The 23,288-nt window shown below is 42.4% G+C and overlaps 1 protein-coding gene across 1 annotated transcript in view; it reads right to left on the bottom strand.

Annotated features, from left to right (window-relative positions):
• Window positions 1-23,288, bottom strand: part of LOC310799488 (insulin-like growth factor 1 receptor) — a gene marked incomplete at both ends in the record, with an annotated part of 106,210 nt that overhangs the window by 70,376 nt on the left and 12,546 nt on the right. Inside the window, one exon of the mRNA XM_083662077.1 lies at window positions 17,572-18,135. Coding sequence (XP_083518203.1) covers window positions 17,572-18,135 — 564 coding nt within the window. The remainder of the gene's footprint in view (window positions 1-17,571; window positions 18,136-23,288) is intronic.

The raw sequence follows: 23,288 nt of genomic DNA, 5'->3' as shown, positions 1-23,288 counted from the left end.
GAGAGGTCACAGTGACCTTGAACTTTGACCACCAAAATGTAATCAGTTCATCCTTGAGTCAAAGTCGATGTTTGAGACAAGTTTGATTAAATTCCGTCAAGGCATTCCTGAGATATCGCGTTAACAAGCTTGAAAATGGCGTTCGAGAGCTCACCTTGACCTTTGACCTTTGACCACCAAAATCTAATCAGATCATCCTTGAGTCTAAGTAGATGTTTGAGGCAAATTTGATGAAATTCCGTCAAGGTATTCATGAGATATGGCGTTAACAAGCTGGAAAATGGCGTTTGAGAGGTCACAGTGACCTTGACCTTTGACCACCAAAATCTAATCAGATCATCCTTGAGTACAAGTCGATGTTTGAGACAAGTTTGATTAAATTCCGTCAAGGCATTCCTGAGATATCGCGTTAACAAGCTTGAAAATGGCGTTTGAGAGGTCACAGTGACCTTGACCTTTGACCTTTGACCACCAAAATCTAATCAGTTCATCCTTGAGTCCAAGTCGATGTTTGAGGCAAGTTTGATTAAATTCAGTCAAGGCATTCCTGAGATATCGTGTTAACAAGCTTGAAAATGGCGTTCGAGAGGTCACAGTGACCTTGACCTTTGACCTTTGACCACCAAAATCTAATCAGATCATCCTTGAGTCTAAGTCGATGTTTGAGGCAAATTTGATGAAATTCCGTCCAGGCGCTCCTCAGATATCGCGTTAACAAACATCGTACGGACGGCCGTACGGACGGACGGCCGGACGGCCGTACGGACGGACAACCCGGATCCATAATGCCTCCGGCCTGGCTATCGCCGGCGGAGGCATAATTAACAAATGCATTTACTTCCATTATATTTTATTAATACAAATGCTGCCCTCTGTTACAAGAGTTAGCCAACAGGTGGCAGTCAGGGCTCCAAGAATGCAGGAAAGGCACAGTAAAAGTGGAGAGTGCAGAAGAAGAAGAAGAAGAGGAAGCACAAGCTTCACTGACGTTAAGCTTTACTCACGTTAAGTTGCAATAAAGAATGAGTCAAAACATATCACCTGACTGGACATCCATCATATACACATGCATGGTGCCAGAAGCAGATGATACGACAGGACACAAAATTACAGGCTGGACACCATTCCACCAGAGCGTTCAACATTTGATAAGCAAAAGTGCTAAAGCTAGCTGCTAGCCGACGAACGGCTTGTATCTCGTGGGTGGCAGCGTTAGATTCGGGGTGAGAAAATACATACAGTCCTTTATAGGCATCGCGATTTGACCTTCCCTTTCCCAGAAAATGTAAATAATGTAATAATCTATTATTTTTTACACACCCAGCTGAGACCTCATCGAATAAAAGAGAAATGAAGCCATAGACATATGAAGCCAGAGAGTAGCTTTCATGAGTTAGCATCTCATATGCTAGCTTCTGTTCAACACACTCAACACTGGTTACACTTGACATGCATGCTCCTCTCCAGTGTGTGACTGGCTGTCAACTTGCCAGATAAAGCTCTGGAGTGAAGGGAAAAGAGTAGGGCCGCCCTCGACCAAAGATTATCCTGGTCGACCAGAAATCGACCACAGCTCCGACCAATCGATTGGTCGAAATGGAGCAAAAAAAAATTGCAGTGTACTTTTTTGTTTTTATTTTGTGCAGTGTACTGACTACTGAGCGCACTATACCCGATAGCTGATAATTATAAATAAAAGCTATTTGCAGCGTTGTAACGTTACCGGAATGGACAGACTGATCTGCGTGCCATGCAACACCTCAGTTCAGAGAAAGCCTGTGCGATGGTTATGTAACGTTAGCACACGTGGTGGCATGTGTTAATTAGTTGGTAGAAAGAATAGCTAGACAGCTTTTGCGACTTATTCCAGTAACCTCTTATAACAGCCTGTCTAACATTAGCGGAGTTGGAGTGTATTTATCAACTGTGAACTGTGAGTGAAAGCGGCTGGACGTCCAGTCTCACTGATGACTCAGTCTCATCTCATAAGGTGCGTACTGCGCTCGTTAACAGCTCGTTAACAGCTCGTTAACAGCTGATGGTGGCTGCAACGTGTCCATTGTTTGCGCTGATAGCTGAGCCATTTAATTGTGAATTCCATCACTCTGCTGGTTCCTCTCCTTTCTGCTAACTATGGTTAGCCTGTCTCTCTCTAGCCCATGGCTCTAGCCTGGATCACTCCCTGTGTGCTTCTAGAAATGGTCCGTGTTGCAACTTGCTTCCGCGGCACGATACTTTGTTCCGGATCGCTTTTATTTTTATGAAATTGAATTTCTCGACCAAACAATCGACCAATCGATCTGGAGGGGGCAGTCCTAGAAAAGAGAGACACCTGACCCATAGATACTGAGACAGGCATCGGTTGTAGTGAAAATATGGAGACTTTGACATAAAAACAGTGTGTTTTGTCAAAATACAAGCAAACGTGTCGTTACTTATTGCACTAGTTGATTTTCCAATACAAACTGAATTTAACGAACAAAGACTAGCTGCCGCGATGAATGATGATCTTGCTCTAGTTTAGCCAGGGGTGAAGAAGAAAAGACTAAACGCTCTTCCAGTAACACTAGAAGAAGAGCTGCTTTGTACTTTAATGATGTGCTTTCATCTGGCCAGACCAGACAATAAACAGCAGAAAAACACGCCCCCTGCTGTTCAGCCAGTGAGCATGTTTGTGTGTGTGTGAGAATGTGTATACAGACATGACTCCTAACCCTACTCGCATGGTAATCACTTTATGAATGAACCCTACTCGCCTGGTAATCACTTTATGAATGAACCCTACTCGCCTGGTAATCACTTTATGAATGAACCCTACTCTCCTGGTAATTACTTTATGAATGAACCCTACTCGCATGGTAATTACTTTATGAATGAACCCTACTCTCCTGGTAATCACTTTATGAATGAACCCTACTCTCCTGGTAATTACTTTATGAATGAATCCTACTCGCCTGGTAATCACTTTATGAATGAACCCTACTCTCCTGGTAATCACTTTATGAATGAACCCTACTCTCCTGGTAATTACTTTATGAATGAACCCTACTCGCATGGTAATTACTTTATGAATGAACCCTACTCGCATGGTAATTACTTTATGAATGAACCCTACTCGCATGGTAATTACTTTATGAATGAACCCTACTCGCCTGGTAATCAATTTATGAATGAACCCTACTCGCCTGGTAATCACTTTATGAATGAGAGACTGAACTGAGTGCTCTATTGATTCACTGAAAACAGCGCTGGTGTTTGTTTTCCCTTTACATCACAAATCAATCTGATGAATGAACTTGAGCTGTACGATATTATGGACAAAATTATCATCCTGATTATTTTGATCAATAATGCGCAATACAGGAATACACATTACACGTGTGTGTGTGTGTGTGTGTGTGTGTGTATATATATACATATATATATATATATATATATATATTAGATCAACAAAAATATATAATACATTAAAAAATGAGTGCAGTAAGTGCACTGTCACAAACCTACTGCAAAATATTCAGCATATGTCAGTCAGGTAGCCCCACAGTTGCTAACTGTACAGTGTTTCCCCTATATGAGCACGCTGCGGAAGATTTTACTTGTTTTCTGACCGTGGAAAGCCGAAATCGTGATGAGATGAATATTGGAGTGTTGTGCTGACAGACACTGGGATGTTATCAGGATGGGAACATTATTATAATAATAACGATGATAATATGCTCCTCTATTGCTTCCATCGAGGGAGGTCTGAGTGAGTTTGCTGCTGCCAAGCCGAGATAGACGATTCCCAGGATAGCAGCTCCAGCCTTTAGCCTTTTCATTGGCACAGACGCAGTAGGAACACACACTATAGTAGACAGCCTCTGATCTGGAAGAGGTGCGGGACCTGCCAGAGGGCATGAACACTGGACTGCCAGGCTAACTACACTGGCTATCTGACTTCCTCGCTTTAATGAAGCCTGGCTTTACGAGCAATGCAGCGCTCCTATAAAGTACCTCATAAACAGCACAACAATGCAGCCTCCGCAGAGAGAGCAGTAGAGCTCACATTGTTTCAATGCAGAGAGCAGTAGAGCTCACATTGTTTCAATGCAGAGAGCAGTAGAGCTCACATTGTTTCAATGCAGAGAGCAGTAGAGCTCACATTGTTTCAATGCAGAGAGAGCAGTAGAGCTCACATTGTTTCAATGCAGAGAGAGCAGTAGAGCTCACATTGTTTCAATGCAGAGAGCAGTAGAGCTCACATTGTTTCAATGCAGAGAGAGCAGTAGAGCTCACATTGTTTCAATGCAGAGAGAGCAGTAGAGCTCACATTGTTTCAATGCAGAGAGCAGTAGAGCTCACATTGTTTCAATGCAGAGAGCAGTAGAGCTCACATTGTTTCAATGCAGAGAGAGCAGTAGAGCTCACATTGTTTCAATGCAGAGAGAGCAGTAGAGCTCACATTGTTTCAATGCAGAGAGAGCAGTAGAGCTCACATTGTTTCAATGCAGAGAGAGCAGTAGAGCTCACATTGTTTCAATGCAGAGAGAGCAGTAGAGCTCACATTGTTTCAATGCAGAGAGCAGTAGAGCTCACATTGTTTCAATGCAGAGAGCAGTAGAGCTCACATTGTTTCAATGCAGAGAGCAGTAGAGCTCACATTGTTTCAATGCAGAGAGCAGTAGAGCTCACATTGTTTCAATGCAGACAGCAGTAGAGCTCACATTGTTTCAATGCAGAGAGAGCAGTAGAGCTCACATTGTTTCAATGCAGAGAGCAGTAGAGCTCATATTGTTTCAATGCAGAGAGCAGTAGAGCTCATATTGTTTCAATGCAGAGAGCAGTAGAGCTCACATTGTTTCAATGCAGAGAGCAGTAGAGCTCACATTGTTTCAATGCAGAGAGCAGTAGAGCTCACATTGTTTCAATGCAGAGAGCAGTAGAGCTCACATTGTTTCAATGCAGAGAGAGCAGTAGAGCTCACATTGTTTCAATGCAGAGAGCAGTAGAGCTCACATTGTTTCAATGCAGAGAGCAGTAGAGCTCACATTGTTTCAATGCAGAGAGCAGTAGGGCTCACATTGTTTCAATGCAGAGAGCAGTAGAGCTCACATTGTTTCACATCAATGCAGAGAGCAGTAGAGCTCACAATGTTTCAATGCAGAGAGAGCAGTAGAGTAGGGATGGGCATCGAATTTCGAATTTTCGAATAATCGTTGTTATTATCAAGGTCGACTTTTATTATTGAAAGTCGAAATTCGGAGGGAAAAAAAAGTTTTTTTTGTTTTTTTTTTAAATGTTGCATTGTCTCCCCTGATTCTAAGTATAGTCGAATCGCTTGGTTTGAGCAAGTAAAACAATTTTTATAAGCATTTTAAGCAAGGTTTATGGAAAAATGAATAGTGGATGAAATCCCATGAAGAGGGAGAGGGGGTGACTTTGGCACCCCATTGGCACTCAGACCTGAGCCTACTAAATATTTAATGAACCACTCATGATTGTCAAAACTGTTTTTTATTTTCGAAAATGTCAATGTCATGTAACATGTTCTTTACTTCAGTGGTGCAATAGAGAGGTCCAGGGATGACGTATTTTTGTAGGCTGAATGCGGAAGTCCCGAACTTCCTGGTTCTACACTGTTTCTGTCTATGGGATTTTTGAATGGGTTTTTGGCGATATGCTTCAAATAATGTCTGTGGGCAACGCAAGTTTAATCAAACGCGAACCAAGGTTCAGCGGGATAATCTTCACACATGAGGACCACTTTCATGAGTTTTGTAGCGTAAATGCGAGCCCTAGAAGTAAAATGCTCGAGCTAAGCTAATCCTGAACTACACACTGTCGCATAGGCTTCACGTCACGTCAGCACTCAACCTGGACTGTTGTTGATGTGTGCACTGATTACCTCGGGCTGAACGGGGCTGAACCAGGTGAGGGAAAGAGAATTTCCGTGTTCGCCCTTTGAAGTGGTGACGTTATTGACGTATATATCCACATCGACTCAGCAGTGTAGTCTCATTTAGCCGTTTGCTAGCTAGCCGCCCGTTTAACGGCACGTAAAAGCTTCAAAACTCATAAAAGTGGTCTTCATGTGTGAAGATGATGTTACTAAACACTGGTTCGCGTTTGATTAAGCCAGCGTTGCCCAGAGAGATTATTAGAAGCATCGCGCCAAAAACCCATTCAAAACTCCCATAGGCGAAAACTGTTTAGAACCAGGGGCGTTAGCATCGATGATTTCCGGACTCGTTACTGGACCTCTCTATGCTTGTTTGAATTAAAAATCCACAGCAGAAGCTTTTTCTATTAATTAATAAAGCCTTAGATTTAGAATCAGGGGAGACAATGCAACATTTCACTCACACAAAAAAAAATATATATATATAAAAAAATAAAATAAAAATAAAAATAAAAAAAATAAATAATAAAAAAATAAATAAAAAAAAATAAAAAAAAATAAAAAAAAAATATATATATAAAAAAAATATATATATATATATATATATATATATATATATATATATAAAATATATATATATATATATATATATATATATATATATATATATTTTTTTTTATATATATATTTTTTTTTCGAATTTCGATTAAAAGTCGACTTTGGCCAGCGAATTTCGAATAGTGTTTTTGCTAGAAATGCCCATCCCTACAGTAGAGCTCACATTGTTTCACATCAATGCAGAGAGAGCAGTAGAGCTCACAATGTTTCAATGCAGAAAGCAGTAGAGCTCACATTGTTTCAATGCAGAGAGCAGTAGAGCTCACAATGTTTCAATGCAGAAAGCAGTAGAGCTCACAATGTTTCAATGCAGAAAGCAGTAGAGCTCACATTGTTTCAATGCAGAGAGCAGTAGAGCTCACAATGTTTCAATGCAGAGAGAGCAGTAGAGCTCACATTGTTTCAATGCAGAGAGAGCAGTAGAGCTCACATTGTTTCAATGCAGAGAGCAGTAGAGCTCACATTGTTTCAATGCAGAGAGCAGTAGAGCTCACATTGTTTCAATGCAGAGAGCAGTAGAGCTCACATTGTTTCACATCAATGCAGAGAGCAGTAGAGCTCACATTGTTTCAATGCAGAGAGCAGTAGAGCTCACATTGTTTCACATCAATGCAGAGAGAGCAGTAGAGCTCACAATGTTTCACATCAATGCAGAGAGCAGTAGAGCTCACATTGTTTCAATGCAGAGAGCAGTAGAGCTCACAATGTTTCAATGCAGAAAGCAGTAGAGCTCACATTGTTTCAATGCAGAGAGCAGTAGAGCTCACAATGTTTCAATGCAGAAAGCAGTAGAGCTCACAATATTTCAATGCAGAAAGCAGTAGAGCTCACATTGTTTCAATGCAGAGAGCAGTAGAGCTCACAATGTTTCAATGCAGAAAGCAGTAGAGCTCACATTGTTTCAATGCAGAGAGCAGTAGAGCTCACATTGTTTCAATGCAGAGAGAGCAGTAGAGCTCACATTGTTTCAATGCAGAGAGCAGTAGAGCTCATATCGTTTCAATGCAGAGAGCAGTAGAGCTCACATTGTTTCAATGCAGAGAGCAGTAGAGCTCACATTGTTTCAATGCAGAGAGAGCAGTAGAGCTCACAATGTTTCAATGCAGAAAGCAGTAGAGCTCACATTGTTTCAATGCAGAGAGAGCAGTAGAGCTCACATTGTTTAAATGCAGAGAGCAGTAGAGCTCACATTGTTTCAATGCAGAGAGAGCAGTAGAGCTCACATTGTTTCAATGCAGAGAGCAGTAGAGCTCATATTGTTTCAATGCAGAGAGCAGTAGAGCTCACATTGTTTCAATGCAGAGAGCAGTAGAGCTCACATTGTTTCAATGCAGAGAGCAGTAGAGCTCACATTGTTTCAATGCAGAGAGCAGTAGAGCTCACATTGTTTCAATGCAGAGAGAGCAGTAGAGCTCACATTGTTTCAATGCAGAGAGCAGTAGAGCTCACATTGTTTCAATGCAGAGAGCAGTAGAGCTCACATTGTTTCAATGCAGAGAGCAGTAGAGCTCATATTGTTTCAATGCAGAGAGAGCAGTAGAGCTCACATTGTTTCAATGCAGAGAGCAGTAGAGCTCACATTGTTTCAATGCAGAGAGCAGTAGAGCTCACATTGTTTCAATGCAGAGAGAGCAGTAGGGCTCACATTGTTTCAATGCAGAGAGAGCAGTAGAGCTCACATTGTTTCAATGCAGAGAGAGCAGTAGAGCTCACATTGTTTCAATGCAGAGAGCAGTAGAGCTCATATTGTTTCAATGCAGAGAGAGCAGTAGAGCTCACATTGTTTCAATGCAGAGAGCAGTAGAGCTTACATTGTTTCAATGCAGAGAGAGCAGTAAAGCTCACATTGTTTCAATGCAGAGAGCAGTAGAGCTCACATTGTTTCAATGCAGAGAGAGCAGTAGAGCTCACATTGTTTCAATGCAGAGAGCAGTAGAGCTCATATTGTTTCAATGCAGAGAGAGCAGTAGAGCTCACATTGTTTCAATGCAGAGAGCAGTAAAGCTCACATTGCGCTACTTACTTGCACATATTACTTATTAATTATTCTATCAGTCATGACATGACTGATAGACGTCCATTGTGTCTGACCACTCTGACGTATCACCTGTTTTTAGCAACAGGTTATTATTTTTTTACTTTGAGCACAAAATGAGGTTATTTGTCCAAACAAAAATACAAATACTGGTGAACAGTGTGGCTAATCAACAGGCCAGGGCAGGACTCAGCAACACATAGAATATCTTCAAAATGACAAAATACACTGGAGGGCTTTAAGTCTACGTACACTGACTGCCATAACAATACATGTGGTCCTCTTGGATGGGAAGATGCTAACTGGACACAAACACACGTGTGTAATGATCTCAACATAGTGCCGTGGACCTGGAACCTCATCTACTGTATCTCCATTGTCCTCAGATTCAATCCCAAGAGGTTTCCCTCCTGTGTCCCTCTCTACGTCCTCACTGTCTACATGAAGAAGAGTTTTCCCTCCTGTGTCCCTCTCTACGTCCTCACTGTCTACATGAAGAAGAGTTTTCCCTCCTGTGTCCCTCTCTACGTCCCCACTGTCTACATGAAGAAGAGTTTTCCCTCCTGTGTCCCTCTCTACGTCCCCACTGTCTACATGGGGGGGGGGATTTAAATAATAAAATATAATGGAAGTACATGCAGTTGTTTATTTTAATTATGGATCATAATACAATGCAATTGTATTGTAAAGTGAGAAAAAATAAATCATGTATTGGGGGAAAAAGTGATGCATCGATTTAAGATGCATCGATGTGTGTGTTTGCGATGTTGAAACTGGACTGGTAGATCTCGGGAGGCTGGCTACTTGAAAAGTAGATCTTGGGTCAAAAAAGTTTGGGCACCCCCGGTCTACACAAAGAAGAGTTTTCCGTCCTGTGTCTCTCTCTACGTCCCCACTGTCTACATGAAGAAGAAAACATACTAAAAGCAGAGTGTTTGGTCTACCTTTAAAGAAAAACATTCAAATTATGCATAGCCCTGAGATTCTCCACACAGACACGCTTTATCTGTGCAGACACCAGCCAGTCAAAGCACCAGTGGAGCAGAGGTGTGTGTGTGTGTGTGTGTGTGTGTGTGTGTGTGTGTGTGTGTGTGTGTGTGTGTGTGTTAGGGCTGCACAATTAATCGTATTTTCATCGTCATCGCAATATGAACATGCGCAAACACATCGCAAAGACTGCCTGAAACGCAATGACTAACAAAAGTGGTTTTATTTACATGCGTCATGCCTTCCCACTCAGCATCTGATCGTTTTGTCTTGTGTTGTAAATCCAGCGTACACCTTTCCCTTGCAACAGTGCGCTCCGCCCCTCTGCCAAAGCCCAAACACGCTGTGTGTAGTTTCAGCTAGAGTCAGTGTATATTTCATTTCTCTATTCAGTGGGCATAGGCTATGTTTGGAGTCTATGTTAGCATTATTAAAGCAGAAAGACATAGGAACTGTATAGCTAATAATATGCATACTTTAATATTTGTTTATTTATCGCAAGTCATATCGTCATCACTATATCGAACAATGTTATCGCACATCGCAGATTTTCCTCATATCGTGCAGGCCTAGTGTGTGTGTGTGTGTGTGTGTGTGTGTGTGTGTTAGGGGTGTCAAAAATAATCGATTATAAGATGCATCGCGATGCGGACGTGCACGATTCTGCATCGATTCACAAATGTCAAAAAACGATTATTATTATTTTTATTTTTTTTTTAAATAATCAAATAAAATATAATGGAAGTACATGCAGTTGTTTATTTTAATTATGGATCATAATACAATGCAATTCCAAATGCACTTTTATTTTAAAAGTAGCCACACAGTGAGAAAAAAGAAAGTGAGAAAAAATAAATCATGTATTGCGGAAAAAAGTGATGCATCGATTTAAGATGCATCGAGATGCATCGATAATTGTTATCGAATCGAATCGTAGCCCTCTGAATCGTAATCGAATCGAATCGTGAGGCCAGTGAAGATTCACAGCCCTAGTGTGTGTGTGTGTGTGTGTGTGTTGGGCTCTGGCATCATGGAGAGAGGGTGTGTGAGAGGAGGAAAGTCCGTCATTGCTACAATCGAGCGGTGAGTGAATGGAGTCCAGCACAGAGTAGAGCTGCTAGCATGTAGCACACAGGTAGCACAGGTAGAGTTAACACACCGTTTGTTATCTGTCGTCTGAGAGGTCAACTAGGTTCATTGTCAGTGCTGTCACCCTTGATCTCCTTACTACTGGTTGCTGGTAATGAGGAATCCAGGCTTATTCTGCATTGATTGTATTATAGAGAGCCAAAGTGAAACGTCACTTCCTGCTTTCTCTCTGTAGCAGCACTGTGAAAAATATGAATGGCGGTGGACGGAGAATAAGGTGACTTTTTTGATCCCGTTTGAATTGTGCCACGGGGTGCCAACGCTAATTTTGTCAATTTAAAACGTAACTTTGCATGTCAAGAACGTCACAGTTTGTCACCAAACTGTTGCACTAGAAGTTATAAATCAGAAAGACTACATACACTGTCGCCTAAGTGACGTCACTTTCTCTACCGGCAAAGCTGAAGACCGGTGACATGCCACAAGCTTCCACGAGCTATGTCGTTTTTATACGAAACTAACCCCTACGTTTCAGTTTGATGACAAACTGCGACTTTCTTGACATGCAAAGTTATGTTTTAAATGGACAAAATTAGCATCGGCGCCCCGTGGCCCAATTCAAACGGGATCAAAACAGTAACCTTATTCTCCGTCCACCGCCATTCATATTTTTCGCAGCGCTGCTACAGGGAGAAAGCAGGAAGTGACGTTTCACTTTGGCTCTCTATACTTGGAAGCCTCTCTGGACAGGAGAGGATGCAGAGGCTCATGTGTTGTTGAATCAGGGAGAGTTGAGGGTGGAGCAGGAGGGAAGATAGGTGGCCTTGAACAAAGACACAACACTAGATATGACCGGGCTTAGGCTAGTCTCACTGTTTGACTGTACCAGCCAATCACATGTTGTCTTTCTTTAGACCAAATACATGGCGTTAATAATAAGAAAACACACACACACACACACACACACACACACACATATACACACACACACACACACACACACACACACACAGTTGGTTCTAAATGTTGCTTGGTGTCTAAATGCAGTGGTGCATGGCGTCTGTCTGGACCACCAGACTAGGAGGGGCGGTCGGTCGTCCCTATTTTCATATCGTCCAATCGTGGTGATTAGAGATCGGCGATAGACGATCCAATCACCATCATCTATTAATTGTAGGGATGGGCATTTCTAGCAAAAACACTATTCGAAATTCGCTGGCCAAATTCGAATTTAATTCGAAATTCGAAAATAAAAATAAAAATGTAAAAAAAATTAAAAATGTATTTTTTTTTTTTTTTTTTTTTGTGAGTGAAATGTTGCATTGTCTCCCCTGATTCTAAGTCTACGGCTTTATTAATTAATATAAAAAGCTTCTGCTGTGGATTTTTAGCTCAAACAAGCATTGCACCACTGAAGTAAAGAACATGTTACATGACATTGACATTTTCGAAAATAAAAAACAGTTTTGACAATCATGAGTGGTTCATTAAATATTTAGTAGGCTCAGGTCTGAGTGCCAAAGGGGTGCCAAAGTCACCCCCTCTCCCTCTTCATGGGATTTCATCCGCCATTCATTTTTCCATAAACCTTGCTTAAAATGCTTATAAAAATTGTTTTACTTGCTCAAACCAAGCGATTTGACTATACTTAGAATCAGGGGAGACAATGCAACATTTCACTAAAAAAAATTTTTTTTTTTTTTTTTTTTTTTTCGAATTTCGAATTTCGAATTTCAATAATAAAAGTCGACCTTGATAATAACAACGATTATTCGAAAATTCGAAATTCGATGCCCATCCCTAATTAATTGGCCGTTGTTGTTGTTGTTGTTGTTATTTGTTGCTGTATTGTATTTTTTAATTTGTCAAATAAACTCAATCAAATACTGGTGGTGATGTTACGATTGCTCGCCTGCCCTATTGGCATGCGCAGCGCACAATTGCTCAACTACGCATCACTGATGACATCACAGTCGCTCGAGTGACCATCACTGATCACATCATGGAGTTGCTCGAGTGACGTCACTCAGCGCACAATTGACAACGGAAGACGCACAGGCTTAGCTAACTGGGTCTTCTCTACGTGCGTATGAGGGGGGGGGCATTGTGTTAGACACCAGTGCACGGCACGCTGAAACTGCACGGCACGCTGAAACTGCACGGCACGCTGAAACCGCTACGAGCGGGCAGAGATTTTCTTCTTCTCTTCCTCCATAAAAAGTAGCGGTGTTGCCGGTGGGGAGGTTATGTAATCAGTGTATGCCCCGCCCCCACCACCGTGTAACACAAACTACTGCGGCAACAAGCCTATTCACCTTATTCTTTGCCCTCACATGGACGCTTGGCATTACGTCATTTCGTAATAGTATTTCCATTTTAGACTTGCCAAAAACCCCGCAGGCCAAATGGCCGCGCACACTCCCCTCCTTAGCTGGCAGAATTCCTCCCCCATAAACTAACATATCTTGGCCAATAAGTATGTAACATACAAAATAAAACCCGTAATATCTTAATTTTATGTAGAATGCAGAGGACATGTAACTGTTTAGTTAAACTTGCATTCCGGGAATATTGTGCTCTAAAGATGACGCTAGTGGAGTCGAGACTGTTTCGTCCTGAAACCCACATAGGTTGCGCCAGGCGTAACCTATGTGGGATTCGAAATAACGCATCCGAGATAGAAACGTCATGAATATAGCCACGTTATAAACAACAAACGCTGGTGATCCGTATGGAAACAGTGTTACTCGAAATGGTTAAAAGTGATATCAATTTGGTCATTAAGTGGCGTTTTACTGCCATATAACATAACTAACTAGCGGCTAATATTAGCCACAGTAGGTAACTAGCGCTGAACCGGAAGAACAAATACGTTTGTGATGAACGCGGAAGAGAGAAAAAGTGGGCGTGGTGAATAAGGTGAATAGATAGAGTCGGTCTGTGTTGGAACGCCCACAAAATGTTACTACAGCTGGCGCGTGAGACTACATAGTGGGGTAAAACCGCCCATATACCTCAATGGGCTGGCTCACCAAAGGACGGTGCTGCGGCTCTACACTACAGGATTGGGGATTCTAGAGCGGGTACATATAGACGACGTCTGTTCAGATGTTACGTGCACTGCGGGGGTTGAATCCCTGATCCTGTCTGCCTGGGCGGGGCTAGCAGCTAAATGCTACCTCTGCTGCATTGGAAGAACGGGAGGACTTACCCCACGCCGATCCATTGAACACGCGTCTATGACGAGACACTGACTGTATCTATTGTGGACTATAGACACTTTTAGCTTGACAAACATCAACATTCTAAATTTCCACCTAGCTTACTAACTGTTGCAGTGTTTGCTAATACAGGAACTCAGATTCAAACTGTTCACTCGTAGCAACAGAATTCCGTGAAAACCGTCTATAGTGTTTCCCTGCTGACGGCAGAAACTGTAAATATGGCCGAGTTCTGCTCCTCCACCCAACAGCTCCTCCTCCCCCAAACTCCACCTGCTGCTTTATTCCCCAGTATGGCCACACACACACACACACACACACACACACACACACACACAACCCGCAAGGCAGGTGTGTGTGTGTGTGTGTGTGTGTGTGCGTGTGTGTGTGCGCGTGTGTGTCAGACAGAGATGTTTATGTGTCTGTGCGTTTGTATAAATATGCATGTGCGTGCATTGGTGTGTGTGTGTGTGTGTGCGTGCGTGCGTGTGTGTGTGTGTGTGTGTGTGTGTACATGCATGTAATCCAGGCCAGTCCCGCGACAGTCCCAAGTCACAAGACGGAAATATCAACATGCACAGTCAGCAGCAAGGTCGCCGGTCGGCACGGAAATAATTCAGCCAGACAGTCTGTCAGCCCAAACACACTGTCTGAAACACACCATCCAGAGGCACGTTCACAACCAGCATGTTTGAAGTCCAGCGTTTACTCCTTTGCTTCTAAAGTTCAGGGATGATGTCTTTTTGTGGGCCAACTCAGGCTCCCAGTTCCGGTTTAGACGTCCAGTTCCAAGTCTAAAACTCAGTGGGATTTTTGTTCTGGGAATTTCAGTTAAATACATGAAATAAGGTGTGTGGTTAACAAAGGTTTATGAAACAGCAAAGTTTGTGTTCAGCAATGAAGACCACTTTTATGACTTTTGAAGCGTTTTCTGAAAATCACAGTAAAAAGAAACGCATTTACGCTTCAAAAGTCACAACAGTGGTCCTCATTAGTGGAGATTGTCTTGCTGAACAAAAAGTTTGCCGTTTCAGAAACTTGTGTTAACCACAGACCTTATTTCAACCATTTAACCACAATCTCCATACAAAAATACCATTGACTTTTTTATACGCAGGAACTGGAAGTGCTAACATCTTCAGTCTTCTGAACTCATTCCTGTGGTCCTCTAGTCTATAGAGTCTATAGAGTCTATAGACTCTATAGAGTCTATAGCATTTGGACTTGGATGAGGCTAAATAACTGCATCAAGATGCCTGGAAATGCAGATCTTCCTCTTGAATGAGAAGTGCAGTGCATTGTGTTAGGAACAAGAACAAAATGCCAACGGCTACAGGAAACAATCCAAAAACATGCTTAATGGGTGTATTCACCTTATTCACCACACCCACTTTTTCTCTTTTCCGCGTTCGACGCAACGTATTTGTTCTTCCGGTTCAGCGCTGGTTGGCGGCCATTTTCAAAATAAAACGTCAGTATGAATGAAGTTTGGCAACATTCAGAATTAAGTTACACTGCGACCAACTTCAGTGACATGTTCATAGCGTTACTGCTGCGAGGAGCCGATGGCTGTACCCGGTCGGCATTTAACGTTAGTTACAAAAGCACGTCGACAGTGTTTTCTCACTGCCAGTAGCCTAACTACAGTAGGGTTTAACAGATAGCTAGTCCGACCGGTGTCAGCACAGCCAGCGCTCCCAGTCCTCGCTGCTCGTTAAAGATTTCCAATAGGAGTTATTCTGATAAACTGGTCACATATATGTTACGTTCTCACCCGACAAATATTAAAACTTTAAAACAGTTTGGGTTTTTTTTTGCTTGAAAACAGCTTTTTGGCAAGTCTAAATGACTGCGGTAGGCGTACTCTACTTCCGTGTTTAAAACCGGAAAGACGATTACGAAATGACGTCATGCAGAAGCGTCCTTGTATGGGCAAAGAATAAGGTGAATAGGTTAGGGCTGTCAATCTTCCTCAATAATCAAATTCGATCTTCAGTGCTTTATTATTTTAATATTCAATTTTTATTAGTTTTATTAATTTTTAATTTGACCTATTCACCTTATTCCTGGACCTACGTTTCCCATGATCCTCAGCGGTAGCCGGTTGTCGACTTCCTGTTTAAAAATGTTTCACTAGCAAGGAGGTGCGTGCCGCTGTTAAAGAGTGGGAACATTTGGCTTATTTGATCCGAAATGGGTAAAAATAGTAGCGTTGTGTGGTTGCATAGCGGCGATATTTTACAAAAACGAGGTGAATGTCAATTCACTCGTACTGTATGGGCTTATTTTAGCCGAAATGGCTAAAAATACTATATGGTTGCATAGCGGGCGCTTTTATTTTGAAGGCTAAACGTCCAAACCGAAAACTCTTATTATTTGGTCATTGAACGTAGCTTTAGCGGTCTCTCTCTTTCAAGATTCAATATATCGTCACTCTGGTGTACAATTATGCACGTGTGAAATTATTGTGCTGGGAGGCTCCATTACAAGACATAGGTAGGTACAAAGTCACAACAATTATGATGATTATTTTCAGTCTCTTTCGCTATGAACGGTCCTGGGCGGAAACAGGCAACCGGCAGCTGCTTTTTTTATTTCCTCTTTGGTACTTTATAGGTAAATGGATGCTGGGTCACAGACAGTGGTTTATGGGTATAGGTTGAGGCCACGTCTCGTCATAGACGCTGGTTTAGCTGGCTCAGCCTGGCTGGGTGCGTGGTCAGGGTGGGGTAAATTCCCCCATTCTATCCATTCAGCAAAGTTAGAATTTAGCTGATAGTCCAGCCCAGGCAGACACGATCGGGGATTTAACCACCGCAGTAAACACACATGTGAGCAGACGTCTTGTGTTCTGCTCTAGAATCCCCAAACACCCCCCCCCACAGTGTAGAGCCGCAGCACCGTCTTTTGGTGAGTCAGCCCATGAGATATATGGGCGGTTTTACCCCACTCGGGCGCCAGCCGTTTAACATTTTGTGGGCGTTCCCAGACATGCGGACTGTCTCTATATAGGTAAATGGATGCTGACGTTCCGATAGCCAACAGTTAGGGTTATGCTCCAAAAGGCTAGCATAATATGAACAGAGGGCAAATCACAATGTGGATTGATGCTCATGTTCATCCATGTATTCATATACTCTTAACTGGTATGAGCAGCAGACAGAGTAAATGACAGCAAAGAGTGCAGACAGGTCCATCATCGTATGGGAACCGGACTTGGATTTGTTTTGACCACCCCCCCCGTCCGCCCCCTCCGAAAGCTCCCAACTTGTGGGATGAGCGCTTAACTCAAACTCTGTCCAGCATGCAAGCTACATGAGCCCTTGTGACTTTTGCTTTCGAAGTCCTGATTCTCATGGAATTCACCTAAATGAACCGAATAGAAAAACACATCAGAGTGACCTCCTCCATCTTGTCACCACATAGCACATGAGAGTGGCCTCCTCCATCTTGTCACCACATAGCACATGAGAGTGGCCTCCTCCATCTTGTCACCACATAGCAGCGCTGCAGCCAAAACAAGACGTTCGTGCGGAAGCAAATAACTGCCAAATGTGTCCTTTGGGTCCGAGCTAATGGCAGCAACTGTGTGAGCGGTAACAGCTGTACGCAGAAGCTTTCATTCCACATCCAAAACGCACATCTGTGCAGAACAGACCCAACGTCTAAACTCTCCGCATGATCTCATTCCAACTCAAATCCCTGATCCCCATCACCGTGTGCTATTCATGACGGCTTACCTTTCTGGCAGTGGTTGGAGTTCCAGCATCGGTAGCTGTAGTTGTCGTTGAACATGGTCCTCCTGCACTGAGGGCTGTTCTCCATGATGCCCGGGCACACGTCGCCGCACTCCTTGGACTGCTTGTTCCCGGCGATGAAGTTGTTGAACTCCGCGTGCATGATGAGCGACCAGTCCACCGAGTCCAGGTAGCAGAGCTCGGGGTTCTTCTCGATGCGGATGGCGCCCCGCGTGATGTTCCTCAGGTTGTACAGGCCGATGTCCTTCAGGCTGGTCATCTCGAAGATCACCAGGGCGTAGTTGTAGAAGAGGTTGCGTCCGCGGATGACGGCCAGGTTGGGGAAGAGCGCGCTGAGGCTGTCCAGCCCCGACACGCGGAAGAGCAGCAGGTAGTCGGTGATCACCGTCAGCTTGGGGAAGCTGAGCGAGCGGAACACGTCCTGGTTGACGTTGTTGTTCTTGTCGCCGATGAGGAGGATCTGCAGGTAGCCCTCCACCACCGTGCAGTTCTCCAGGCGCCGGAACTCGCTGATGTCGTTGCCGATGTCGATGCTGGGCCCGCAGACTGGACACAAGGGGGCAGCAGAGGGAGAGGGTTAGATAACAGTTTTTAAATGGAATCATCGTGACAAAATGAGGTCTGAATCTTGGCTAAATGATACAGCCCTGCCCTGTGCTTATAACCCATTGATACCTGATGCAGCATTTGTGTGTGTATCCCTTTAAGACCGCGAACTGCGTTAACGCGGTTCGCGGTCTTAAAGGCATACGCACACAAATGCTGCATCAGGTATCAATGGTATCAACACAACCTCCTGAAAGCACTGTGACATCATCAGGTCACAATTGTCGTTCTTACGAATAATTCAGTCATTTGAAGCCATTTCAAAAAGCTGTTTACACACTCTTTGTCTCCAATACAATCTGGCTATGCAATGAAAACCAGCTAAATATGAGTTATTACAAAGCACTGTACTCCATTCCTGAAACACTTACATTTACAATGCCATGTGTATTCAACACATTTTTTCAAATATTGATAGTACACTTGAGCTCGCTGTTGACAGACTACGTTTGCCTGGCAGCTCTCTCATTTCCAATGCCAAGGTCAATATGCTGTGACAAAGTCAATACGTCAGTTAGGTTCACCTCGAGCATAGTATTTAATAACACTTTGATTGCTCAGCCTTACAGGCTATTGTTGCTCTTATGTCCACCTAATATCACCACAGTTCATTGTCTGCTTTTATCAAGCTTTATAAAGAGCACTTTCAAGCCGACTTCAAAAGGCCTATAATAAATGAGTTGGCTTTACGATAACAGACATCATCCATAAAACAGCTGGACCCTGTCAGCTTCTCAAAGTGATGAAAACAACCTTTTTAAACAGGGATTAGGCAAAGTGGATGATGTGATTTCTTCGGTAAGTTCTGTGACAATATAATATTTCATAAAAGACCTAAGCTGTACAATGTAGACCCCCCCTCCCCCCCCCCTCCCTGTTGAAAGACTGTTACCCTGATACTGGCCTTGGCTATTGGATTGACATTGTATCTTCAATAGAAGTGTGATTTCTGTCCCTCTCCACCCTCTTTCCAATTGTGGTTGACGGACATGACCTCTGTTCTACGCGTGGAGAGACTTAGGTTCCTGAGAACCAATGCACTCAGAAAGTTTGCGACTATCTGGGACCCATTTTTAGTCTACCTCAACGAGGCTAGGGGTGACGGGTGACTCGCCCGGCTGGCTTCCCATAGACCCCTTGAGTGAAATCCCAGGTATATCGTTTACAAGAACATAAGAACCTTAGGTGGCTGGCGGCACCACTTTGTAATGTTGATTATATTTTTTGTTTTGTTTTTCATTTCTTTCCTCTGTGTCTGAGCCTGTTTGTCTGTTTTGTCTTGTTTGTGTTCTATAAAAATTTAAAATGTGAAAAAAAAAAAAAATGAAGGCTTGATTGAAGGACGGATGGTAGGCCAATATGACCGCTAAAAACAAGATTTTCATGTATATTGAGGCTCGGGAGTTTTGTTCATATTTGTTGTGTTTTTAATCACTGGACTAAAAATGGCATTTTGGGTTCTGACTGATTAAGAAAAGTCTCATTAAAAAACCTACATTTTCATTTCAGGGAATATAACCAAAAGTTTGTTAAATAAATGTGACATTTGATCATTAAAAATAGTGGATAATATAGAGCCTATTTTTGCACTCCAGTGGAGCGTGGTCTGATTCTATTTGGAAAAGGAAATTGCACATAGAGAGAATAATATCCACAACAAAGATGTGGAATGGGTGTGGTCTGTGAAGAAGTGGAACCCGCAACTGAAAAACTTCCCAATGACTTTTTGTATGAATGAGTGACGTTTTGTATGAATTTGTTAAAGGAACACTCTGCCCATTTTCAACCAGCTTTGTATCATTGTAACATCAGTAGTATATCAGAAAACTGTAAACGGTTTTGAAGTCTGTCATTTAATTTGACAGTTATTGAGTGTTAAAGTGTGGACCAGTGACGTCACTGGTCCACACTAACTCAAATTAATAACTCATTAACTCAAATCAACTCTCAATAACTGTCAAACTAGATGAATGATGAATAGTTTGACAGTTATTGAGAGTTGATTTGAGTTAGTGTGGACCAGTGATGTCACTGGTCCACACTTTAACACTCAATAACTGTCAAATTAAATGACAGACTTCAAAACCGTTTACAGTTTTCTGATATACTACTGATGTTCTAATGATACAAAGCTGGTTGAAAAAGGGCAGAGTGTTCCTTTAAGAGTGCGGTGGGGTGATAGGTCTCGACTCCCAACTATGCGCTGTGCTCCAAACAACACATGGCCTGAAGCCCCAGCAGCGCCCACACAAACATGGAGGGCATTATGACACACATCACCGTGGGCAGGAGGCCGGAGGGCAGTGAGTCATGGCTAGCAGGTTGTTGTCACACTACTCAGCTCAACGGCACCAATGTGAAGCCGGCTGCTTGTGGGAAGAGCGTGCACACTCAGCAAACCTTTCAAAAAAACATGCATGTATAAAGAGTTTCCTTAATGACTAGGGATGCACCGATATGAACGTTTTGGCCGATACCGATAACCGATATTAACATTGCTGTTATGGCCGATATTTACCGATGTCGATATGATCTGTATAAAAACATTTCTATGACAATCAAATTGTGTACATACTGAAAGACACATGTAAACACTGTGAATTTGAAAAGGTAATGCATTTCTTTATTTCCAAAACATTTGAAAAGCCCAGAAATCATAGATTTACCACAATGTTTCCTTTCAATGTGAAAATTCCGGCTGATACCGATAATCGATTTTAACATTGTAACATCGGACCGATGCCGATATGTTAAAAAATGACTAACATCGGCCGATAGCGATATGATTGCCCGATTATCGTGCATCCCTATTAATGACTCAAATGATGAACTTAACTCATGGCGAGTGATGGAACAACTTTACTAGCTAGCAAAACCTGGAGCTGGCACAACGCACGAGTTAGATTCACACTATTCACCTTATTCTTTGCCCACACATGGACGCTTCCGCATTACGTCATTTTGTAATAGTATTTCCGTTTTGACTTGCCAAAAACTCCGCAGGCAAGATGGCTGCGCACACTCCGCTCCCAAAAAGTGACAAAATTACTCCCCCATAAACTAACATATCTTGGCCAATACGTATGTAACATACAAAATAAAACAACCCGTAATATCTTAATTTTATGTAGAATGCAGAGGACATGTAACTGTTTAGTTAAACTTGCATTCCAGGAATATTGTGCTCTTAAGGTGACGTTAGTGGAGTGGACGTTAGGTTGCGCACCTATGTTAGGTTGCGTAACCTATGTGCGATTCGAAATAACGCATCCGAGATAGAAACGTTATGAATATGGCCACGTTATAAACAACAAACTAACGCTGGTGATCCGTATGGAATCAGTGTTACTCGAAATGGTTAACGGTTATATCAATTTGGTCATTCAGTGGCATTTTACTGCCATATAACATAACTAACTAGTGGCTAATATTATTAGCCACTAGTGGCCTTCGCAACTAGCACTGAACCGGAAGAACAAATACGTTTGCGTTGAACGCGGAAGAGAGAAAAAGTGGGCGTGGTGAATAAGGTGAATAGGCTCACACCCTTTTACAGTCTATGAGGGGTCACACCTTTTCCCAGGTGCATGTTAGTCTTCAGTGTCGAATGAAATCAACTCATCATCATGAAAACAATTGGAAGCCATTTTCTTCTCCATCTCCCGACCATTTTATGGCAAATAAATAGGCCTGTTATTGGTGCATCGTGTTAAAGAGTAGACACACAAAAACAAACACCACGCTCCTAACTGATGTGAGACATTCTATTTAGAATAGCGGCATGTGAGGACAGATTCTAGACCATTCAGACTCAATCACAAACACAGTTAATCCCAACCACACTGGAAAGTCTCCTAAAAAGGCTCAATCCAAACTATGAGATCAGTTACAGACAATCGTGCTGATACAGTAACTCTGTACACAAACAGAGGCAGGACACCTGGGTCTGAAAACTCACACAATGTGATAGTTTAACCAAGCACACGACACTATCATCTAGTATCTTCTAACTTGGAATATATATATATATATATATATTCCAAAGTTCAGATGAGTATATAAGTTCAGATGAGTTCTAAAATAAATAAATAAATAAACCTCATTTACTTATTACACCCGACTGGTTGTTTTTCAGATGTAATCTAGCTAAAGTGAGCTAAACAAATCAGATCCACTATAAATGTTTTTCAGGAGATGCTGTGATGGAGCCACAAGAAAGGTGCAATATTAATGTTTTTCAGGAGATGGTCGCTGTGATGTAGCTAATCAAGAAACATGCATTATTATAAATGGTTTTTCAGGAGATGTGTGCTGCAGCTAGCTAGGTTCTAAACAAGAAAGAATGTTTACAGTTGTTTTCCTTTCCTGGTGCACTATAACTGTTTACAATGCTGTGGTGTAGCTACTGTAAGAGAGGTCAGAATTGACCAAATTCTATTTCAAATGGCTGACATGTGTTGTAGAATACTTGGATTTGTTTCAAATGTGTTTACTTTTGGGGCTTTAACACAGCTTTTGTTGCACAGAAATTAAGCACTTTTTAAATGAAAATTAAGCTACTTTTGCTACAATGTAGTGAAATACAAGTTTTGAAAGTTGTGGTGGCGCCTTGTGTCAAGTGTACATATAATGGGATTAATAGCTGGGGGGAACGGTCCGGCCCCCCGGCCCCTTAGCTTTCTGACAATGTGGCCCCCTGAACAATTTAGTTGAATAGCCCTGAGGGCTAAGAAGAGCGGGAGGCATTTTGAATGAGACTGCAGTGAGTTGAAGTCTTCATCAGAGAGGACGTCAGGGATCAGTGTGCTGGTGGGTTATGGCTGTTATGTCTTTCTATGTAATCCACTTGTCAGAGCAACACTGTCATCAGCAGCCCAGCAGCGTGTGCTGCCTGCTGCCTACCTGCTAATAGCACCCAAAGCAGCCGGGCCTGTACAAACTAGGGATGTTCATTTTGAAAAATTTCCATAATCGAAAATCGGGGGAAATTAACGATCAATTATCGATTATCGAATTTTTTTTTTATTTTTTTTTTACAAAATGAATGCCTATGGCAGAAAATACGAAAGACAACGTGTTCTCCTCAATTAACT

Source organism: Poromitra crassiceps (assembly GCF_964638095.1).
Source record: "Poromitra crassiceps genome assembly, chromosome: 28".
NCBI lineage: Eukaryota > Metazoa > Chordata > Actinopteri > Beryciformes > Melamphaidae > Poromitra > Poromitra crassiceps.
Note: the sequence above shows the minus strand (reverse complement) of the source record. Positions and strands in the feature narration are given on the sequence as shown.